A 19,468-nucleotide genomic window follows, 5' to 3' on the forward strand; every position below is an offset into this window, starting at 1 on the left:
CACCGAGCCGGTGCTTCAGCCACCAGGAGTCATGTGACACGCTGACGAGGAAGATGTTTTAATCATTGTCGGCAGAAGACGATGTTGTGGTCTTCGCACGCTGTCTACCATCTTGTCAGTGGCTATAATTATAGTAAATATTCTGTAAATACACGTCTGACTGTTTTTAAACCCGTAGCAATATCTTCAGTGTTCTCACACATGTGCATTCACATAGTCAGTGTCCCTCTTTTTTCGTTCCCCTCTTCTTATCGCTATATAATCAGCCACCTGTGACTTCAATAAACAGTTGCAAGTAGCGCCTTGTCCTGTCTGTATTCCTTCTTGCGTGCCGTTACTATTGGCGCTTCACCTATTGAAAGGCAAAACAAAGGTTGATTCCTTCCTACAGAGACATTTTCCCAACTTGTATAGGCTACCCAAGCACCGCGAGCGGCGCCACTGCTCCTGACAGGTAGCGCCATCTGTAGCAGAAAAATCGAAACTGGGAATATCCACTGCGCATTTCTGCTGCGCCGCGCTGCAGCCGCTCGCTTCAGAAAGATCGGCCAGCTGGACATTTATTTCAGGAAAGCCAACTTGTTAAAACGAGAAAAGCTCGTCAGTCACGTATACTCTGTGGAGCAAACAATCAACGGCAACGATGCACAGCTAAATGCGAAATGTATTTCACAAGTGAGCGACAACGTCGTGTACGACGTGTACCTCGAGATGATTGTCATTCTGTCATATATGTTAAATATACTGATTGTCTATACACACTGCGAAATGAAGCAGCGTACTCTCGACGTTCTTCCTTGTCGAATATGAAGCATATGTTTTAGTTGTTTTGATATGGCAGCCTTGCAGTTGTTGTCGTCTGCTGTCGGGGACAAACGTTTGTGGCGTGCGAAAAAAAAATAATTGTACGGCCATGGCATCCCACTGAAAAGCCTGTGAAAACACACTTTTGCTTCGCCCGTTGGAGCATCACCCACTGACTTGGCGGCGAAGCAGCTGAAATTTAAGCACTGGGAAGCCGGTTGAACTGATAACCTCGTTGATTTCGGCGGTCGCGTCATGCCTGCGCTCGAGTTTTGTGAAAGTATCGGCTTTACAGGCGCATAAAACCTGCTGCGCGAAGGCGGTTCAGTGTGAGTGGCGCAGAATTAAAGGCGCGATATGGTATTGTGCGCGTGATGCGCTTGCGTAATTAGCGCGCTAGTGAACGCACACTCGAAACAGTGTGCTAGTGTTTATATTAGTAAACGTAAGCATATTATGTTGCCTTTATTTTCCCTTTATATGCGGGCAGCCTGGAGTATTGTGGCAGAGGTCCAAACTTGGAGTTAGCTTTGGAAATGCGCACCATGCCATGTTGCTGAATATTTGTAGAGGCAAGTTTGGAAGGCAACTGCATTTGAAAAGTAGTGGCGAATGGCTTCACTGTCTCGCCCTTATTTTTTTTTCTTTCATAGCTGCAGTGGTCGTGCCATGAAAAGCGGAATTGCGTTTCGAGAAGGCAGATGCACCTGCAAAGCTGGCATTACGGCTCAGTGCAAGCACACAGATGCGGTGTGCATTTACGTCAACAAAAAAGAAGTAAATTCATGCACCAGCCAGCCCTAGAAATGGGGCAAGCCAAGCGAAAAGCCAAAGAGACGCTTAGAACAAGATGTCTCGGACCTCTTCCCAAATGAGTTAGAAAAACATTCATGCTGTAGAATGCACTGCTTCACTGAAGTAACTGCACCAGTACTGAAGGTACGAGAATTAGGGGCTCCTTACGACACAGCAGCCCACGACACCGCAATACTTCGGACCGCGCTTTTCGCTTCGGCGGGGCTGCTTTTGCCCTAGCAGAAACTCAACTTCGCGCAAGAAGCCTTTTGACAACGTTCCCTGCTGGTGACGCGACGCCCCAATGCCCCGGCTCGACTGAATAGTGCGGGCGTGCACGTGCAGTTGCCGCCTGCAAACTGGTTGCGCCTGGCTGCGCGGGCGCCATCTATCCCCAGTTTTGCACGGCTCGCTCGCTAGAGCAGCAGTGCGCGCTGTCGTCGCGGGCCCAAACTTGAGCTTGGGTTCCCTATAAAGATTTCGCTAAGAACTAAAAATAGTCGGGACCTCCTTTAGCCTGTCCTTATCTGAACACCCCACTGCAGAAGTTTCCCAGCAGCTGACTCCATTCTTTGCCTGCAAGTCTCACTGCACTTCACTGTCGTCCTTGAATATGTTCCCTTGGCACTCCTCCTGCTATTTGAATAGATAGACTACCAGTTATATGCTTTACACTTTGCATTGCCTGCCTTAGTCCACTTCTTCCTCTCAGAATATACAACACACTTGTTATCTGCACTAAGGAATGTTTCATGGAGTGTGCCCATGGTCATGACTCATGAGCATTGCTGGTCATTGAATAACAGCGTGTAGAATGAAGCACATGTATAGAAGAGACATATGTATTTATTTATTTATTTTATTTATTTATTCAATTTACCCTACAGGCTTGGAGGAGCATTGAGTAGGGGGGGTTACAGAAAAATTACAAATATTTAATGCAAAAACAGAACTACATAGTAAGAGAAACAAATAAGTTTGTACATTGGAAAAAAGGAACACTGGTAAAAATTGGAAAAATACATACAAATTCAAGGGAATACAATGGAAAAGAAAGTACAAAAACAATACAATGGCGAATACAATACAAAGTTGTACAACATAGTCAAGTGAACATGTGAAGTTCCAAATGTTCACGAAATTTGGCAGGATCTTTTATTGAGACAATATTATTTGGAAGGCTATTCCATAGTGCGATGGCGCGCGGTAATGCAGAGTTATTGAATGACTGTATGCGGCCAAAAATGCGCCTGAAACTGAGATGATTATGAAGTCGAGTAGATGTGCGAGAAGGAGTTTCAAGCGACAAGCGGCTGGACCATGAGTTATAGCAGTATTTATGAAAAAGGCATAGGAGAGCAACAGAGCGGCGGGAATCCAAGTCCGGCAGGGCAACATCGCGTTTAATTTGGGTAATGCTAGATTGACGACTGTAGTTAGAAGTTATAAAGCGGGCAGCACGATTTTGCATTGAATTCCAATTTATCTATTAGGTTTTGTTGATGAGGAGACCAGATCGATGAAGCATATTCAATTTGAGGGCATACAAAAGTTTGACAGGCCTGTTGACGGATGGTAGATGGCGAGAGGTGCAGATGACAACGTAAAAACCCAAAAGTTCTGTTAGCTTTAGTGCATATCTTCTCGATGTGAAAGCTCCAGGCTAGGTTAGTACAAAAATAAATGCCAAGATATTTGTGAGTAGTGTCACGGGGAACTTCCGACGAGCAGATTTTGTAAGGAAACTTCGGATATGATTTCATACGAGTGAAGGAAAGAACGCAGCACTTAGGTGTATTAAGTGTCATTTGCCAACGGTCGCACCACTGATTAACTAGGTGAAGGTCATTTTGCAAAGTTAGGTGATCATCATGACAGTTAATTGTTCTGTAAATTATGCAATCATCCGCAAAAAGTCGTATGCAGGAGGAAATGTTGCTCGGCAAATCATTGATAAAAATTGGGAAAAGAAGAGGGCCTAACACACTACCTTGGGGTACACCTGACGTTACAACAAACGTGGAGGAGCTAGTTATTCACAGATACTAACTGTTGCCGATTAGATAAGAAATCGCGAAGCCAAGATAATGTTAATGAGTCAATCCTAAGAGCAGGTAATTTAGCTGTTAGACGACAGTGAGCAACTCTGTCAAAGGCTTTTGCATACTCGAGAAAGATTCAATCAATAATTTTGCTGTTATTCATGTCATAATGTAAATCTGACGTAAATTCCAATAGTTGGGTGTCACAAGACAACGCTTTATGGAAACCATGTTGATTTTGAAAGAAAAAGTTATTGGATTCAAGATGGTGGGATAAATGGGAGGCAATGACGTGCTCAAGGAGCTTGCAACAAATGCATGTTAGTGAAATGGGGCGGTAGTTACCAGGTGAGTGTCTGGTTCCATCTTTGAATATAGGAATAACTTTGGCTATCTTCCAGTCAGCAGGAAGAAGACCTGTTGATAAAGACTGCTGAAAAATGTAGTACGAAATCTGACTGAATGTAGCTGATGTGTTCTTTAGAATTTTAGAATTAATATTGTCAATGCCACATGATGTAGACACCTTTAGATTGCGTATTAGTTTTGAAATGCCTTCAACACTAATATTAATAGGGGACATAAGCGATAATAATGGTCAGGGACACAGGGAACACAGGAGCAGTCTTCATTGGTGAACACAGAGCTAAAAAACGAATTGAACGCTGAAGCACACTCAGATGCAGAGACAGGAACATTGTCAGCGTCATGTAATGCTACTGTATTACCATCACGATCACGAGAGATAGCTTGCCAAAACTTTCTAGGGTTAGTGTGTAGAAGTGAGGACAGATCTTTGGAAAAATACTTCTTTTTGGCTTCACATATTGGTAGGCAGTAAGATTTTAAACAATCCTTATATTTAGACCATGACGAGAGACATGATAGCCATTTAGCAGAAGCGTATAACCTTTTCTTTATATTTCGGAGTGATCTAAGTGATTTGTTAAACCATGGGTTACGTTTGTCATTAGATATAGTGACTAGTGGCACATATTTGTCTACTAGAAGTGACATAATATTTCTAAATGAATTCCAATTCACTTCAACAGAATTATTTGTGAATGATGGAAGAAACGTTTTCTGAAAGAAAACCTCAAGTTCATTGTTCATTTGTTCGTAATTTGCTTTGCTATAATCCCTGCTAATCTTGCATTCAGCTTCAGCGAATTTCAATGGGATATAAATTGATAACTGCAGTAGGTTATGGTCACTAAAGCCATCAAGCAGCATGACAGGGCTTATGCTATGTGGCTCTGTTGCGAGAATAAGGTCTAATATATTAGTACCGTGGGTAGGCTCAGAAACAATCTGCGTAGGATTGAACTCTAAACACAGCTCAATAAAATCACCTGAATCAATGCTTGATGAAGACAAGCGAGACCAATTAATATCAGGGAAATTAAAATCCCCAAATAGGTAGATTTTATTAGTGGGAAACTATTCAAGGGCCCTGGTAATACTTTTATGAAGATCGGACAAGAACAAGTGGTCAGTGGCAGGTGGGCGATAACAAACACCCATCAGTAACTTCCCGTATAATGTAGGGCAAGCCACCCAAACTACCTCAAGAGCAGTGTCAGTGTCAACGAGAAAAGAAAGTGGCTTGCTGATACTTTTTACGTATCATATAATTGTACATGCAATAACAAGTTCTCATAGTTAAACAAAACATGTTTTTGTGTAATAATAAAGCTAAAACAGCTTTTTATATGCTGTTTTAGTAGAAAATGAACATTGTGACAGACAGGATGGTGCTTGCCAGGCACGTCTTCAAGTTGTCCTGGCTCTCTGAGAACGATGCCAATCTGAAGTCACAATATACCGGCATTCCCATGCATACGACAGTGCAGCAGCACCAGATTTCCCTCTAGGTAATATAGTGAGAAACTCTATGTATAGATTAGGGTTGCTAGTATAGACCAATAACTACCGTGCCGATAACTATAGCAATGCAGAGGTAGTGCCAAGCACCAAAAGCGACTGTAAAGCCAGAAGTACATCATTGCCACCATGTTTTTTGAGACGTAGGTGTGTCTGTTATGTAGCAATGAAATAAACATGGCGGCCTTAATGTGCTTCCGGCCTTTCGGCACTCCCAGCAACTGCAAGCATGGCCTTTGAGATCGGTGCACGCTAAGCGAGGACGCCATCGCTGGCAGTGCGATTTGAACACCCCCTAGTGCCTCCCGATCTTATATGCCTCACGTGCCTCTGAGCTCCGCGGACTGTCCAAATTAACCGAAGTACGACCAAATATGTCCGAATTAATGGGAGTTTCCTACCATAGGGTTATGTATATGTTTGACGGGGCCAGACGGCGTGTCTGAATTAACCAAATTTCCTAATTAACGGGGGCTGAATTAACGAGGTTTTACATACTTCAAGAATAAGGGAACAGATGACGCAGGAACAGCGTTGCAACGAAGTTTCTTGCACTGGAGCAAAAGATATAGACAGAGGAGAACAAGACACACACATCTTGCACAAGGGCAAAATATATAGGCAGAGGAGAAGAAAACACTCTCACATAAAAAAATTATTACATGAGTGATTGGGGGATTCTAAGTTGACATGTTTGCACAGCACAAAATACGAGGACTGAAGAAAGAACGCAGCACAGGCGCTGTGTTGTGTTCTTCTTTCAGTCCTCGTCTTTTGCGCTTTGCAAACATGTCAATATTGAATCACCAACTCGCTCAAGCTTCCAACATTTCAAGAGATTGTAAAGCTTTGTTGCACTATTTTATTGCCTAGTAATTAAATAGATGGTGTGCTGATGCAAGTTAAGCCATGCTTGACAATGGTGAAAGCGTTAATGTGTGTCCGCTGATGATGACGATGAATTCCTGGAATTTTCGCTCACATAACTAGCAAAACCAGGTTGCTGCTCTACTTGCGTTTCACATTCTTGGCGTGCTCCCAGAGAGGATCATTGTTGCAATGCTGATATCGCCCTTTTCTTTAATCTTTTGTCCCATTTTTGCCTTGTTTGCCATATTATTCTGTTTGAGAGCTCATGGTAGTGATCTATGCTTGCGCAGGTGTCTGTGATGCTGCGCTGCTTCCAGGACCAACACCTGGCCAATGAAACAGATGCCCAGCGTGAAGAACGGGCACGCCTGCTTCGAGATATTAATGACTACAACCGCCGATATTCAGGGGAGCCTAGGCCAGTAAGTGGTGACACTGTATTGTAGTCAGTCTGAGCCAGTGCATCGAAAGCATTGGAGTTCCTTGGCAGCAAACATTTTCACATTCACATTTGTGTATTTAGGTACTCAAAGTACCTTACAGGCCTCTATTTTAGGCATTAGGAAAGCGGCTGGTACAATAATAACACGTTACCTTCCTTGAATGGCAAGATATTGCTACGGAACAATATGTGCGATCACGAAAAGGCGAGCAGTGTGAAGACGACGATGATGATTAGAAGCTAGCGCGGGCTGTTGCCTCTTGGCCAAGCGCAGCGTATTTTCTTGTAAATATACTTCTACATAGCTTTTTGTCTGCGTCTTCCTACGTAACATATCTGGTGGAGGTGAACGTTCCCTGTACATCGTCACGGAGCTTCGCAGTGGACGGTACGTCGAGCCTTCCTTCATGGCTCCAGGCGACGACAACCCGACTCCGCTGGCTCCGACACCTGCTGCCACTTCGACAACTTACGTCACTCTCCCCGCTCCCCGTGATCCTGGCGTATTTTCGGGCAAAGATGGGGAAGACGTCGATGACTGGATCAGCCTGTATGAACACGTCAGCCGCAATAACCAGTGGGACCCTACTATTATGCTTGCCAGTGTAGTCTTTTACCTTGGTAGCACACCTAGAGTTTGGTACCGCACGCACGAAGATGAGCTCACCAGTTGGGATTCAAGACACAGCTTCGAGACTTGTTCGGCAACCCCTACGGTCACCAACTTGCCACGCAGAAGGCGCTTTCCGGCCGTGTGCAGACGTCAACAGAGCCCTATGTCACGTACATTCAGGACGTCTTGGCTCTGTGCCGCAAAGTTGACATCCACATGACTGAGTCAGACAAGGTTGCCCACATCCTCAAAGGCATTGCCGATGACGCCTTCAACTTGCTCATTTGCAACAACGTAGCGACGGTGGATGCTGTTATAAAAGAGTGCCGCCGCCTGGAACTCGCTAAAAGCCGACGTATTGACCAGCAGTTTGCCCATCTGCCCAACACCCCAGTGACATCTTCCTGTGCCGACACTTCTCGTCCCAACAGCACTGCTGATGTTACCAGGATCGTCCGGAGTGAGATCGAGGCCGCCTATCCGGCTGCCTTCGACTCCAGTCCCACCAACACATCTGCAGTCACGGTCTCACTGATCCAGGCAGTTGTCCGCCAAGAGTTCAAAAACATGGGTCTTCACACCATCTGCTCGGCCCATCGTCCTGATAACCGCCCGGCTTCTTCGATTCCACCCTGTCCCGCATCTTCTTACCCACCATGTTTCCGCAACCCATCTGAATGGCACACTGCTGACGACAAGCCCATTTGTTTCCATTGCCATCGAATCGGGCACATTTCTCGGCACTGTCGCAGTCGCTGGAGTTCCCCGACCTGGTTTACTTATACTGCCTACTCTCGCCCCCCAGGTGGCCCTTCTCGTCTCTATGCCGCACGCTCCAATAACGCCGTCGCTGATTCTCCTGCACCGAACCGCTCCTATTCTCGTTCGCTTTCGCCCCAACGATGACAATCTTGCTCTCCCAGCCCCGTCGCTCCTATTCGCCGACTCCCTTCGGACGCCGCTCCCAGCCAGAAAACTAGACGATGCAGCGCCTCGAGGTGACGCTGCATTGCTCCCTACGCCGCCAAATCCTCTACTGACATTGCCCACTCATCTGAACCTTCTTGACGTGCAAGTCGACTGTGTTTCTGTGTCTGCACTCATAGTGTCACCATCTGTCACCATCTCAGAGGCCCATGATAACGCTCGCTACGTTTATAGTCTGACGTTATCGGCGCACGGGCGAGCGTCGTTCGCGGTCAGTCACGCTACGTCGATTGCGCTGTGCCAGCCGAGATGCCAACCCCTCTATATGTGAATGCGCGCGCCTTCGGCTGCTATCTTCGGAGCATGCGCAGAATGTTCGCCAAGTCGCGCGCCGTCCGCAAAAGCCACCTGCGGAGTTGTGTTGGCGCCTTTTTCTTCGTGCGCAATGCATTGTGGTGCAAGAGTTCCGCCGACTCTGACGCGCGAATGGCTCAGGAGCCATATCGGCGCTGGGCCCGTCGGGGCGTGTAGGAAGCCGCCGGTTACGTTGGCTGCGCCGGTGCGCCCGACTATAGAGGTGACGTTTTCGCCGACGTGACGTAGCGTGCGCGCACGCCTTACTTCGGACTATAAATGGCCCTTTAACAGACGCTCGCGCATATAATGCGCCGGCGGAAGCATTCAGCCGCCGCTGCCACATCCACCAGAAATTGAAAAGGCAACGAGCACCGTCTCAGGGAATTTATGCTGAACTAAAGAAAATACTGCTACAATGGGAAAGCGAGCAACGCGGCGGGCATCTAGTAAAGGAGGCATCGGCACTGTAAACAGACTGGAGGACGCAGCCGACGGTGCGGCTAACTACCGCGCCAAGGAGTCACGCATCGATGACGTACTTAAAGTGACCGTTTCTCAGGCGAAATAAAGGTGCAGTGTTGATATAGCCACATTTCGTACGTTTATTTTTCGTTTTTATTCCATTTTTGATCATTCGAAAACCCGGTTAAGTCCATGATTTTTCGCGGTCCGACGGGCTTCGAATTAACGAGGTTCTACTGTACTTGTGTACATAACAACTGATGCCTCAGGATATGGATTAGGTGCTGTACTGCAGCAGGATAATAGCACTGTAAACTGTCGCGTTCGCCTCATGTACTCTGCAACTGCATGAACAGAAGTACTCAGTCGGTGAATGTTTGGCCCTTGCCTGTGTCTCGGCCTGGCAGCACTGGCATGTTTACCTGTGGGGCCGACCTTCCATCTTGCGGACAGACCACGCTGCTTTGGTTACATTCCTTTCAACGAAAGGCACAGGTCACTGTCCGTTCAGGATTGCGCGCTGGTCATCACGGTTGCTGTGCTATAAACTACATCATGGTAAACAGGCAGGGTAGCGAAAAAGTCATGGCTGGTGCACTCTTCCAGCTGCCCATACAGAGTTTCATCCGCAATGCACACGAAGAAGAATGTATATGTTTCTTGTCCCCAGTAGTTACCATGCAAGAGCTTCAAGAAGCAAGTGCCACCAATCAGGCTATCTCTCAAGTTAAGCAGTTTACCACTACTTCTTGGCCTGACAAGAAATCCTTGTCAAAAGAGAGACACCCGCCGTGGTTGCTTAGTGGCTATGGTGTTAGGCTGCCGAGCAAGAGGTTGCAGGATCGAATCCCGGCCTCGGCGGCCGCATTTTCTATGGGGGCTAAATGCGAAAACACCTGTGTACTTAGATTTAGGTGCACGTTAAAAAAAACCCAGGTGGTCGAAATTTCCCGAGTTCTCCACTACGGCGTGCCTCATAATCAGAAAGTGGTTTTGGCACGTAAAACCCCATAATTTAATTTTGTCAAAAGAGCTGCTACCATACTTTCACATGCGATCTGAACTCTCTGTTAGCGACATTCTGTGCCCGGGTGACAGGATTGTCGTGCCCACGACTTTGACACGCTGTCTTATGGACCTGGCTCATGAGTCACACCCAGGAATTAGTCGTGCCATAACTCATCTTAGAGTCGTATTGGTGGCCATGCATGGATAATAACATTGACGAATTTGTGCGCACATGTGTAACCTGCCAGTCATGTGACAAATCAGCCCATAAATCTGCAGTTTCAACGCAACCCGTCACTCTTCCTGAGAAAATCTGGGAAAAGGTCGCTATCGACATTGTGGGACCTTTCACGCAAGCTTACTACAATTACAGTCGAACCCACTTAGAACAATATTCAAGTGCCACAAAAATTTCATTGTTGTAACCAATAGTTGTTATAACCGATAATTGTTATAACCAGGTTGCATGGAAAAAATCAAAAAGGGGGATGGCAGCGCTGGTGTGAGAAAACTATAATGGTGGGGAGGCCAGTGCCCCTCCCCACCACCTTCCTCAATGCGGCTGCTGATTGTGTTCACTCGTTTAACTGCTTCGTGGGCACTCCGATCGCGTGCAGCAAGCCGCGGCTGTTGGCGTTAAGGAATGGCACTGCTATAATAACTGCAAATTTAAGAAGGGTCACAGGTAGCAACCGATATGCAAGCACCACCATGGCATTGCTAAGGTGGCTCCAAAAGGGGCCACCTACTTGCATGAGAAAACCTTATGTTGGTCAGGCTTGCATATTTTACGCATGCAAGCTTGCCGACATACTTCTCCAAGGCATCCAGGCGTTCCATGTAATGCAGCAGAAGGTTCCTTGTGAAAACGAAGCTCCGAAGGGATTGAATCATCTGCTGGACTTCCTGTGAAGACGTTGAGGCAGCCTGCCCTACCGCTGGCATTGTAGCCGTCGCTGTCTGATGCAAGCATGTTCGCGATGATCGCCTCATTAGTTAGAAGCACTTCGTTTTCAAATCTATAGCCATGCGCTTTCCTTTCACTGGCAACGTCGTGCATTGCCAATGATCAACGGGCGACTCAGCCCCCTTTCGTTTCGGCGGTGAGTCAGACCAACTGTTGGTCAAACGAGGCTGAGAAACCGCATGGTCAGAAACGATTTTGGTGGAACCAACAAGGACGAACTCGAGTGATTGAGCTGTTTGCAGAACTGTGCTGAATCTGGAAGCAGCGCAGTTCGCGTGGTCCATTCGTGTTTGGAGGGGTGGAAGGGCGTCGGGAGAGAGGCGCACTGAGAGGGCTGGAAAATGAGTGCGCGGCGGCTGTTGAAGCAGTGGCCCATCATGCAGCTGCTTGAATTTTCTTGTTTTTTCTTTTCAAGGATTTCGCATTTCACTACCTTTCGACTTGGACACCCAGCAGCCAGACTTATCGTTATAACCGACAATGCGGCATCAGGGCATTGTAGTTAGCGGGTTATTTCATCATTGAAAACATACAAAAGTTGATGGTGCAGCAGCTTCTCATTGTTATAACCGGTATCGTTATAAGAGGTTTCGACTGTATTAACTATTACAACAAGTGGCCAGAGGTGGCTTTTGTATTGCATGTGACCACATCTACAGTGAGAAAATTCCTACTTAAACCTTTTGCAAGAGAAGGCTATCCACATAGTATCTTATCGATCGTGGACTACAATTTTCTTCAGCGAATTTTGAAGAATTCCTCAGAGCATGGAATCACGCATTACAACTTTACATGTAGAACTATTACGTCAAGCAATTGCCTTTGCTTCAGAGTTGATGATGACCCGCAGTGGTTGCTCAGTGGCTATGGTGTTGGGACGCTGAGCATGAGGTCGCGGGATCGAATCCCAGCCACGGCGGCCGTATTTCGATGGGGGCGAAATGCGAAAACACCCATGTACTTTGATTTAGGTGCACGTTAAAGAACCCCAGGTGGTCGGAATTTCCGGAGTCCTCCACTACGGCGGGCCTCATAATCAGAAAGTGATTTTGGTAAAACCCCATAATTTAGAGTTATTGATAAGTTCGACTTCGCCCTACCATCTTCTAGCCGCCTGGTTAGCTCAGATGGTAGAGCGGCTTCCCCGAAAAGGCGGTGGTCCCGGGTTCGAGTCCTGGACCAGGATGAATTTTTCTTCAACTGTGAAGCATTATTTTCGAGGAACCCGTATGGGTTTCCTGCGCAGCAATTGCTACGATTGGGTGGATGTCTCATTTTTTCTTTATTAATTACTTCCCTCAAACTTGCGGGCTTCCACAGAACTATTACATCAAACTCTTTTGTGTGTTACCCACAAGCTAATGGTTTGGTTGAAAGATTTAACAGGGTATTAAAGCCACATATTCAGTTGGCCCTGTTAGAACGCCGTGATATAAGAACAGCGATGCTTGATTACTTGCAAACATATCGCTGTACGCCTCATGCGACTGCTGGTGTTGTGCCTGCTGTTCTTCATGGACACCAACCTCGAAGCAGACTCGACATTGTGGGATTGCCTGAGAAATGCTTCAGCACGGACCCTTCAAAGGCACTACAGCAGTTGTGAGAGCGCATCGAGAACAAGCACATGAAGTCAAAAAGTTACACCGAAGAAAAGTACGGTGTCAAGGAACCCAACTTTGCCATTGGTGATTACGTGCGAGTTAAATTATCCGCAGTTCATGGGAAGCTATCTCCACAGTTTTCTGCACCCCAAAAAATTATTGAAAAGTGCAGACCTGCTCCTTACTTCTTGAAAGATGGGCATGTATGGAATGCTTCCAAATTAGTGGCCCTTCACATTGAAGCTATCAGCAAAATGAAATTTGGTACCTCTGCTGTCATGAACTGGTCACCGGCATTCGACTATTCAGCTATTGCAGCTGTAAATCGTCCATCACAGCCTGGCACATCAAGGATGGATAACTGTGAAAATGCACCTCTGAACGCTGAACCACCTGCTGCAGAGCACACGCAACAAGCTCCATTTAATTTTCCATGATGCGAAGTGCGCATGAGAAGTGCTGTAACAAGAAGACACCGAAAAAGCTACAGGACTACGTTATGCAGTAATAGAAAACCGTTCTTTTTATTGCTCTTTGTTTCAAGAGGGGATCTGTTATAAAAGTAGGGTGTCTACCAACCGAGAAAACCGGGAATTCTCAGGAATTCTGAGCAGTGTGGAAATACTCAAGGAAAACTAAGGGAATTTATGCTTCTATCAGGGAAAATTAGCTGTCATATTATTCAAAGCGGAAGAAAGTCATCCTAATGCTGGCTCAAGTAAAAGTGAGGAATCGCAACGAGTTGTCTTTGACGCCATGTCGTCGGTTGGAGGAGTTGCCAGTGTACAGTCAACGACCGATTTCCCGGACGCCCGATTTTTGAGACATGCCCGATAATGCAGACAGCTTCGCGGCACCACCACATACCTCATAGAGCCAATGTATGAGGACGCCTGAAATTTCGGACGCATGAACCCTTCGCTGTTCGATTTTCTGGACGTTTTGCAGCGACCGCAGATCTGAAACGGCATTAATCAAAGCCAACACTGCTGTTTTGGTTGTCTCGCCGCCTCGAACCGGTGCTTTCGCCCGCAGATCTGCTGGCAGCCGTAGCCACCATTGCGGCAACGCCAGGCCTAGCTGCTTCGACGTTCGCTATTAAGGTTATTGCCATTAGGTGCCGTGTTTTTCATTGAAAGAATGTGCCGCTGTCAGCAATGGCACCGAGTCCGCCTTTGTAATCCTCGCGATTGACTTCGAAGCTTGGGAAGCACAACACATTGCATAATGCCGGTTCCCGAAAGGCAGCTTCGCCTCACCACAGCAATTTTACGCGGTGAAGCGTACTTGAAGTGTTGTGGTGAAGCTTAACAAGTGTGCGAAGGAACAATCGTCGCGGGACATAGAACATATTATCTAATTATACACGCGCACACCTGCCATCTCCTGTCACAGTACGAGCGCTGATATGCGTAATAAGTGTAGTGCCAGGCCTTCAGAGCCTTTTTGGACGTGCCTGTGGCAATTATATCCCTTAAGAGCAGTAAAAGGCATGCATTCAATTTTATTGACTTCCTGATTTTTCGTAAATTTTAGTGGCCCCTAGGGAGTCCGAAAAATCTGGCGTTGACTCTACAACTGATCAAGCAGGTGCTTCAAATGGTCCGTGGGGTGAACGTGCGGCAGAACGAGGACGAGAACAGAAAGGACCGTCACATTCAGGAGTGATCGGGAAATTAACTGTGCCGCCTCTTCTTTGGAGGAATTTGAGCTCAAAAAGGAAAGTGTTGGCTGACGCTGAGGTGCAGGTGATCCTCATCCAAACCATAATAAGCTCTTTAAAGCAGTGAAACACAACATTGAGGCATTGTGCGGGAGATGAGAGTATGTCAGGACAGTTCAGGTTGACTTTCCAGCTGCTGAGAGAATCTTACTTGTGACAAAGTTCGGGCCTAATACCAATTAGCTTGCTATCAGTTGATAGAAATAGCTATTTTCTAAAATGTTTGCTTTTGCATGCAGCTTTCTTTATTCGTATTTGAAAATATTCAACTAGATTTGCAATGGGCTTTACCATTTTTCGCTTTCTAATACATTTTATTAGCTGTGCGCTTTACTACCCCTTCCTTCAGTTTTCTATTTTGAATATAATAATCATTACTCCTTACTTAGAGAGTGACAGCATCATGCAACATGGTGTCAGCCCTTCTTGACATAAAACAAGGTTCTGTGTCACTCATGGAATTTCGCAAGGGCACTCAGGAAAACCCGGAAAACTCAGTGAATTTGAAAACGTTAACTCGGTAGACACCCTGATAAGGCATTGCTGCCGACTGCAGCAACATTAGAAAGTGCGTGCTTGGAGCCACCTGAAAAAAAAAAAAAAGAGGATGGAATAAATAGTGAGGAACTGACTAATGTCTCCCTTGATATACCGTTTTTTTGCGCCACTTTTCTGATGGCGTAAATGTCTCACTGCCAGAATTTTCATGCTCCAAATACACCATTATTGTGGTATTGACCAAAGGTGGAAGTCAGGCTCCAGCCGTCCCGAAGTAAAAAGCCGTTTGTTCAAAATATACAACCATATATATATAATGAAGAACAGGAGCGCCCCCTGGGGAATAAAGAACGCAAATGAATAACGAAACTAAATACAACATACTCCCTCCCTTATTTTTTGTGATTAGTTGTTAGTAAGTATTAGTAAGGAAAACCCCAAGGCATGTACACTGTACTTACTTACACATATTTACAGGCTATGTACACAACGTCAGACCGCCAACTAGTTGGTCTGATAATCTTGGAGCCAGGCCGGTTGCCGGCGCTCTTGTGTCGGCCGCTTTGGACATCGCACTGGCGACGATGGCGACGGGCTCGTAGACTGCTGCTGCAGTATGCCAGGAGACTGCGCCTGCATCCTGGGAGAAGGCGGCTGTAGCACAGTAGGCTGCAGCACATCAGGGGACTGCGGCTGCGGCGTGGCGGACTGCAGCGCATCAGGAAGCTGCAGCGTGGTGGGCTGCAGTGCATCAGGAGATCGCAGCTGCGTCGTGGCAGGTTGGCCTGGTTCCCAGGTGTCCCTCTCCGGAACCCTGGAAAGCTTCGAGGCATTCCACGTACGGCCGCCTCCAAGTCTGAAAGAGGCTGGTCCCCTCCTTTTGATCACCTCAGTTGAAGAAAAGACGCAGTCTCCCTTGAAATGAACGGACGGTTTTATGACACGGACAAAGTCGCCTACGGCTATCTTCATCTTCTTGGTGGCTCTCCTTTTGTCCGTGTAATGCTTGCTGCTCTGCTGCTGACGCCGAATCCTTTGACGAAGTCACGCCAACTCCTTGGCTGGGTCTTCCGCAAATGCTGGTGCTGAGAAAACCACGACATCCAGCCTGGTTCGGGGCATTCTACCATGCAGCAGAACTGCTGGGGCGACCCCGGTGGTGGCGTGCGGAGTACAGCGGTAATTGGCAAGGTATTCTGTGATAGCTTGCCGGAGTGGTCATCTTTCAAGGAGTGAGATTTGAATGAAATTTTTCAATGTGCGATTGAAACATTCTATTTGCCCATTGGCTTGGGGGTAGTATACTGAAGAATGTGAAAGACTGATGCCTCTGTTTTGCAGGAAAGTGATAAACTCACGTGAAGTGAACTGAGGTCTATTGTCACAAACTATCTCTTCTGGGTAGCCTTCACGGGCAAAAACACTTGTTAAAAAGTCTTTCACGGTGCTCGTAGACACTACGCTGCAAAAATATACCTCTGGCCATTTAGAATGGTAGTCAACAAGCATTGCAGCAAATCTGCTGTTGTGAGCTGCATGCTCCAAAGGACCAACAATAGCTAGGCCAAGCTTCGGCCACAGTCGCTCAGGCCATTCGACAGGTTGCAGCAGTGCTGGTGATGTTTTGCCGGACTTATCTGCCTCCAGGCAGATATGGCAGCTTTTACTGCCGTTTTCACTTGATTATCCATTCGTGGCCACCAGAACCGCTGACGCAGTCGTGCCTTCGTGCACGTGATACCCGGATGTGTCTCATGCGCGGTGCCGACAATCTGAGCCATGAGGGAGGATGGAACAACGAGGCGCTCTCCACGCAGTAGTAGGTTATCGACAACAGAAAGCTCTTCCCGAATGGTGTAGAAGGGTTTCACCTCTTCTGGCATGGACTTCTTTGGCGGCCAGGAACTCAGCACGAATGACTTGATGGTTTCGAGGCAACTGTCATCGAGGGCAGCCTGCCTGAACTTCTCCTTTGTCATGCAGACTGGCTCAATAAACGAGACAATTTCTTCCTCCTTAGCAATCTCTGCCTCCGAGGTAGGTGCTTGTAGCCGAGAAAGTGCATCTGCTACAGTGTTTGTGGACCCCTTGCGGTATTCAACAGTGAAATTGTAGCAAAGCAGTTGTGCACTCCAGTGTGCGATTCGGAGTGGGCGTCTTCCATGTCCTTGTGATGACAGCAAGGACACCAGTGCCTGGTGGTCTGTTCGAATTGTGAAATGGCAACCCCAAACGTATGTGTGCCATCGCTCACACGCCCAAATGCACGCAAGAGCTTCTCATTCACTGACTGAATATTTTCTCTCCGCAGGCGACAGTGTACGAGATGCGAAAGCAACCGTGTGGAGCTCGTAGCCACTTTGTTGCTGCAGGGCTGCTCCCAGCCCACAGTTGGACGCGTCGGTCGACACAATAACTGGAAGTGATGGATCGAACATGTGGAGGACTGTACTCGATGAAAGCATTTCTTTGACTTTCCTGAAACGGCTGTCTGCTTTGGCAGACCAGATTAATGGCTCATTTTTGTGAAGTAAGACTCTTATAGGCTCAACCACTTGTGCCAAGTGTGGAACAAGCTTGGAGTAGTATTCTACAAGATCCAGGAACGAACAAAGAGCGGCAACATTAGTTGGCACTGGTGTGTTAACTATGGAGTCTACCTTCTCTGGAAGTGGCGAGATGCCACGTGCAGTGACCTTGTGCCCTAGAAACACAAGTTCTGCAACGTCGAAGAGGCATTTGTTGTTCAGTTTCAGACCTGCGTTTTTTACCTTCTGCAGCATGGTCTTCAAGTTTGAAAGGTGCTTTTCTGCAGTTTTGCCAAAAATGATGACATCATCAATGTAGAACAACACGCCAGGGCAGTGGTCAAGGATTATCGCCATCATCTTCTGAAATGCCGCTGGGGCAGAAACCAACCCAAAGCAAACTCTTTTAAAACGGAAAAGGCCAGCATGAGTGATGAAAGCTGTCAGATCCCTGCTGTCAGGGTGCAAGAGAACCTGATGGTAAGCGGAAGCCAAGGCAAGTTTGGAGAAGTGTGTAGCGCCTACCAAAGCGTGAAGCAGCTCCTCTGTGTGGGGCAATGGGAAACTGTCTGGAACAATAGCTTTGTTCGGTTCTCGAAGGTCTACACATATCCTGATGCTACCATCTTTCTTGTTAACAACAACAATGGGGGACACCCATTCAGAAGCATTGATGCGCTCGATTATGTCAAAGTTCAGCAACCTCTGAAGCTCATTTGATACTGGTGACCAGAGAGAATACAGCAGACGGCGAAGCTTCGAAGTTACAGGCTGCACGCCTTGCCGCGTCTTGATGCGATGCGTGAACCCCTTAGCAATACCAAACTCGGGACTGAAAAGTGAACTGAACTCATGTGCTAAGGCTGGTGGAAGAGCTGTGTTACGGGGCTGCGTGCTTGACAGTGTGGAAATGGAACATGACAGCGGGTCAACGACAGTCGCCAGCGCAGCAACGGACGTGTCTAAGCACTTGAGAGCAGAACCCTCAGTGCGAAGATCCAAGGCTTTAATGTCGTCAAGACCGATCAGACAAGTTCCTCGGTGAACAACACAAAAACGTAGCGACGCTGTACGGCCTTTAAACCGAACGTCTGCTTGGAAACAACCTAGCACAGGAATCGGCCGTTGAGAGTAGTCAAACAGACTAACATGCGGAGCAGGCAGGAGCGGAACACTCTGAAAATATCGGCTGAATTCTTGCTTTGACAGGATTGAAACAGACGACCTTGAATCTACAAGGAATGTCAAAGTGACATTCGTGACTTGCACTTGAATATGAATTTCGCTACATGCGGAACGTTGCGCTGTCAAAACTTGCTCAGCACTGCTAGATGATGAAACATCTTCATGAAATTCAACTTCACACACTCGGCCTTGTATGTGAGTTAGCTTGAGGTTGCATACCCTTTGAAAGTGGCCCTTGCGACCGCGAAACGAACAATTCTTGCCATGCGCTGGGCACTGCGGTGCTGACGCGATGTGGTCCCGCGAGCCGCATCGGAAACAATGTGGCGAACCGGAGCGGCTACTCTGTTCTCGGTTCCACTCAAGGGGGCGGTTCCGCTGCGGTGCATGTGAGCCGCCTGCGCTCCTCGTTAAATTCTGCTCAAAGGTGGCTGCCGGTTCTGAATTCCTTTTTTTTCTAAGAATGCGAGGATAGTTTACGACGCTGCCGCAATAAAATTGCTTTGACCGAAGCAGAAAGCTCCTTTAGCTCTTCTGCCGCCTGCTTAAACCGAAGTGCAATTCGAACTGAATTCTTGAATGAAAGGATGGGAACCCTCGAGCAGTAACCTCTCCTGTACGCGATTGGAAGTTACGCCTGCAACGAATTGATCTCGCAGAGCATCATCTTGCGAGGAAAACGAACAATGTGATGCTAGCTCCCGTAGAGCGGCAACAAAGTAATGAACGGACTCACCTGTGTTTTGGCTGCGGCGGTGA

General features: G+C 47.1%; 1 protein-coding gene across 3 annotated transcripts in view; it reads left to right on the top strand.

The window, feature by feature from the left end:
- The window catches only part of LOC135915565 (E3 ubiquitin-protein ligase RNF170-like), a 138,087-nt gene that overhangs the window by 89,502 nt on the left and 29,117 nt on the right, over nt 1–19,468 (top strand). For 2 of the 3 annotated variants that reach the window (XM_065448683.2, XM_065448682.2), the window contains exon 4: nt 6,686–6,817. In XM_065448683.2, coding sequence (XP_065304755.1) covers nt 6,686–6,817 — 132 coding nt within the window. Of the gene's footprint in view, nt 1–6,685; nt 6,818–15,473; nt 16,156–19,468 lie in introns of those variants that run through there. The other variant, XM_065448684.2, reaches the window with a different exon arrangement.

This window comes from Dermacentor albipictus, chromosome 9 (genome assembly GCF_038994185.2).
Source record: "Dermacentor albipictus isolate Rhodes 1998 colony chromosome 9, USDA_Dalb.pri_finalv2, whole genome shotgun sequence".
In the NCBI taxonomy this organism is placed as follows: domain Eukaryota; kingdom Metazoa; phylum Arthropoda; class Arachnida; order Ixodida; family Ixodidae; genus Dermacentor; species Dermacentor albipictus.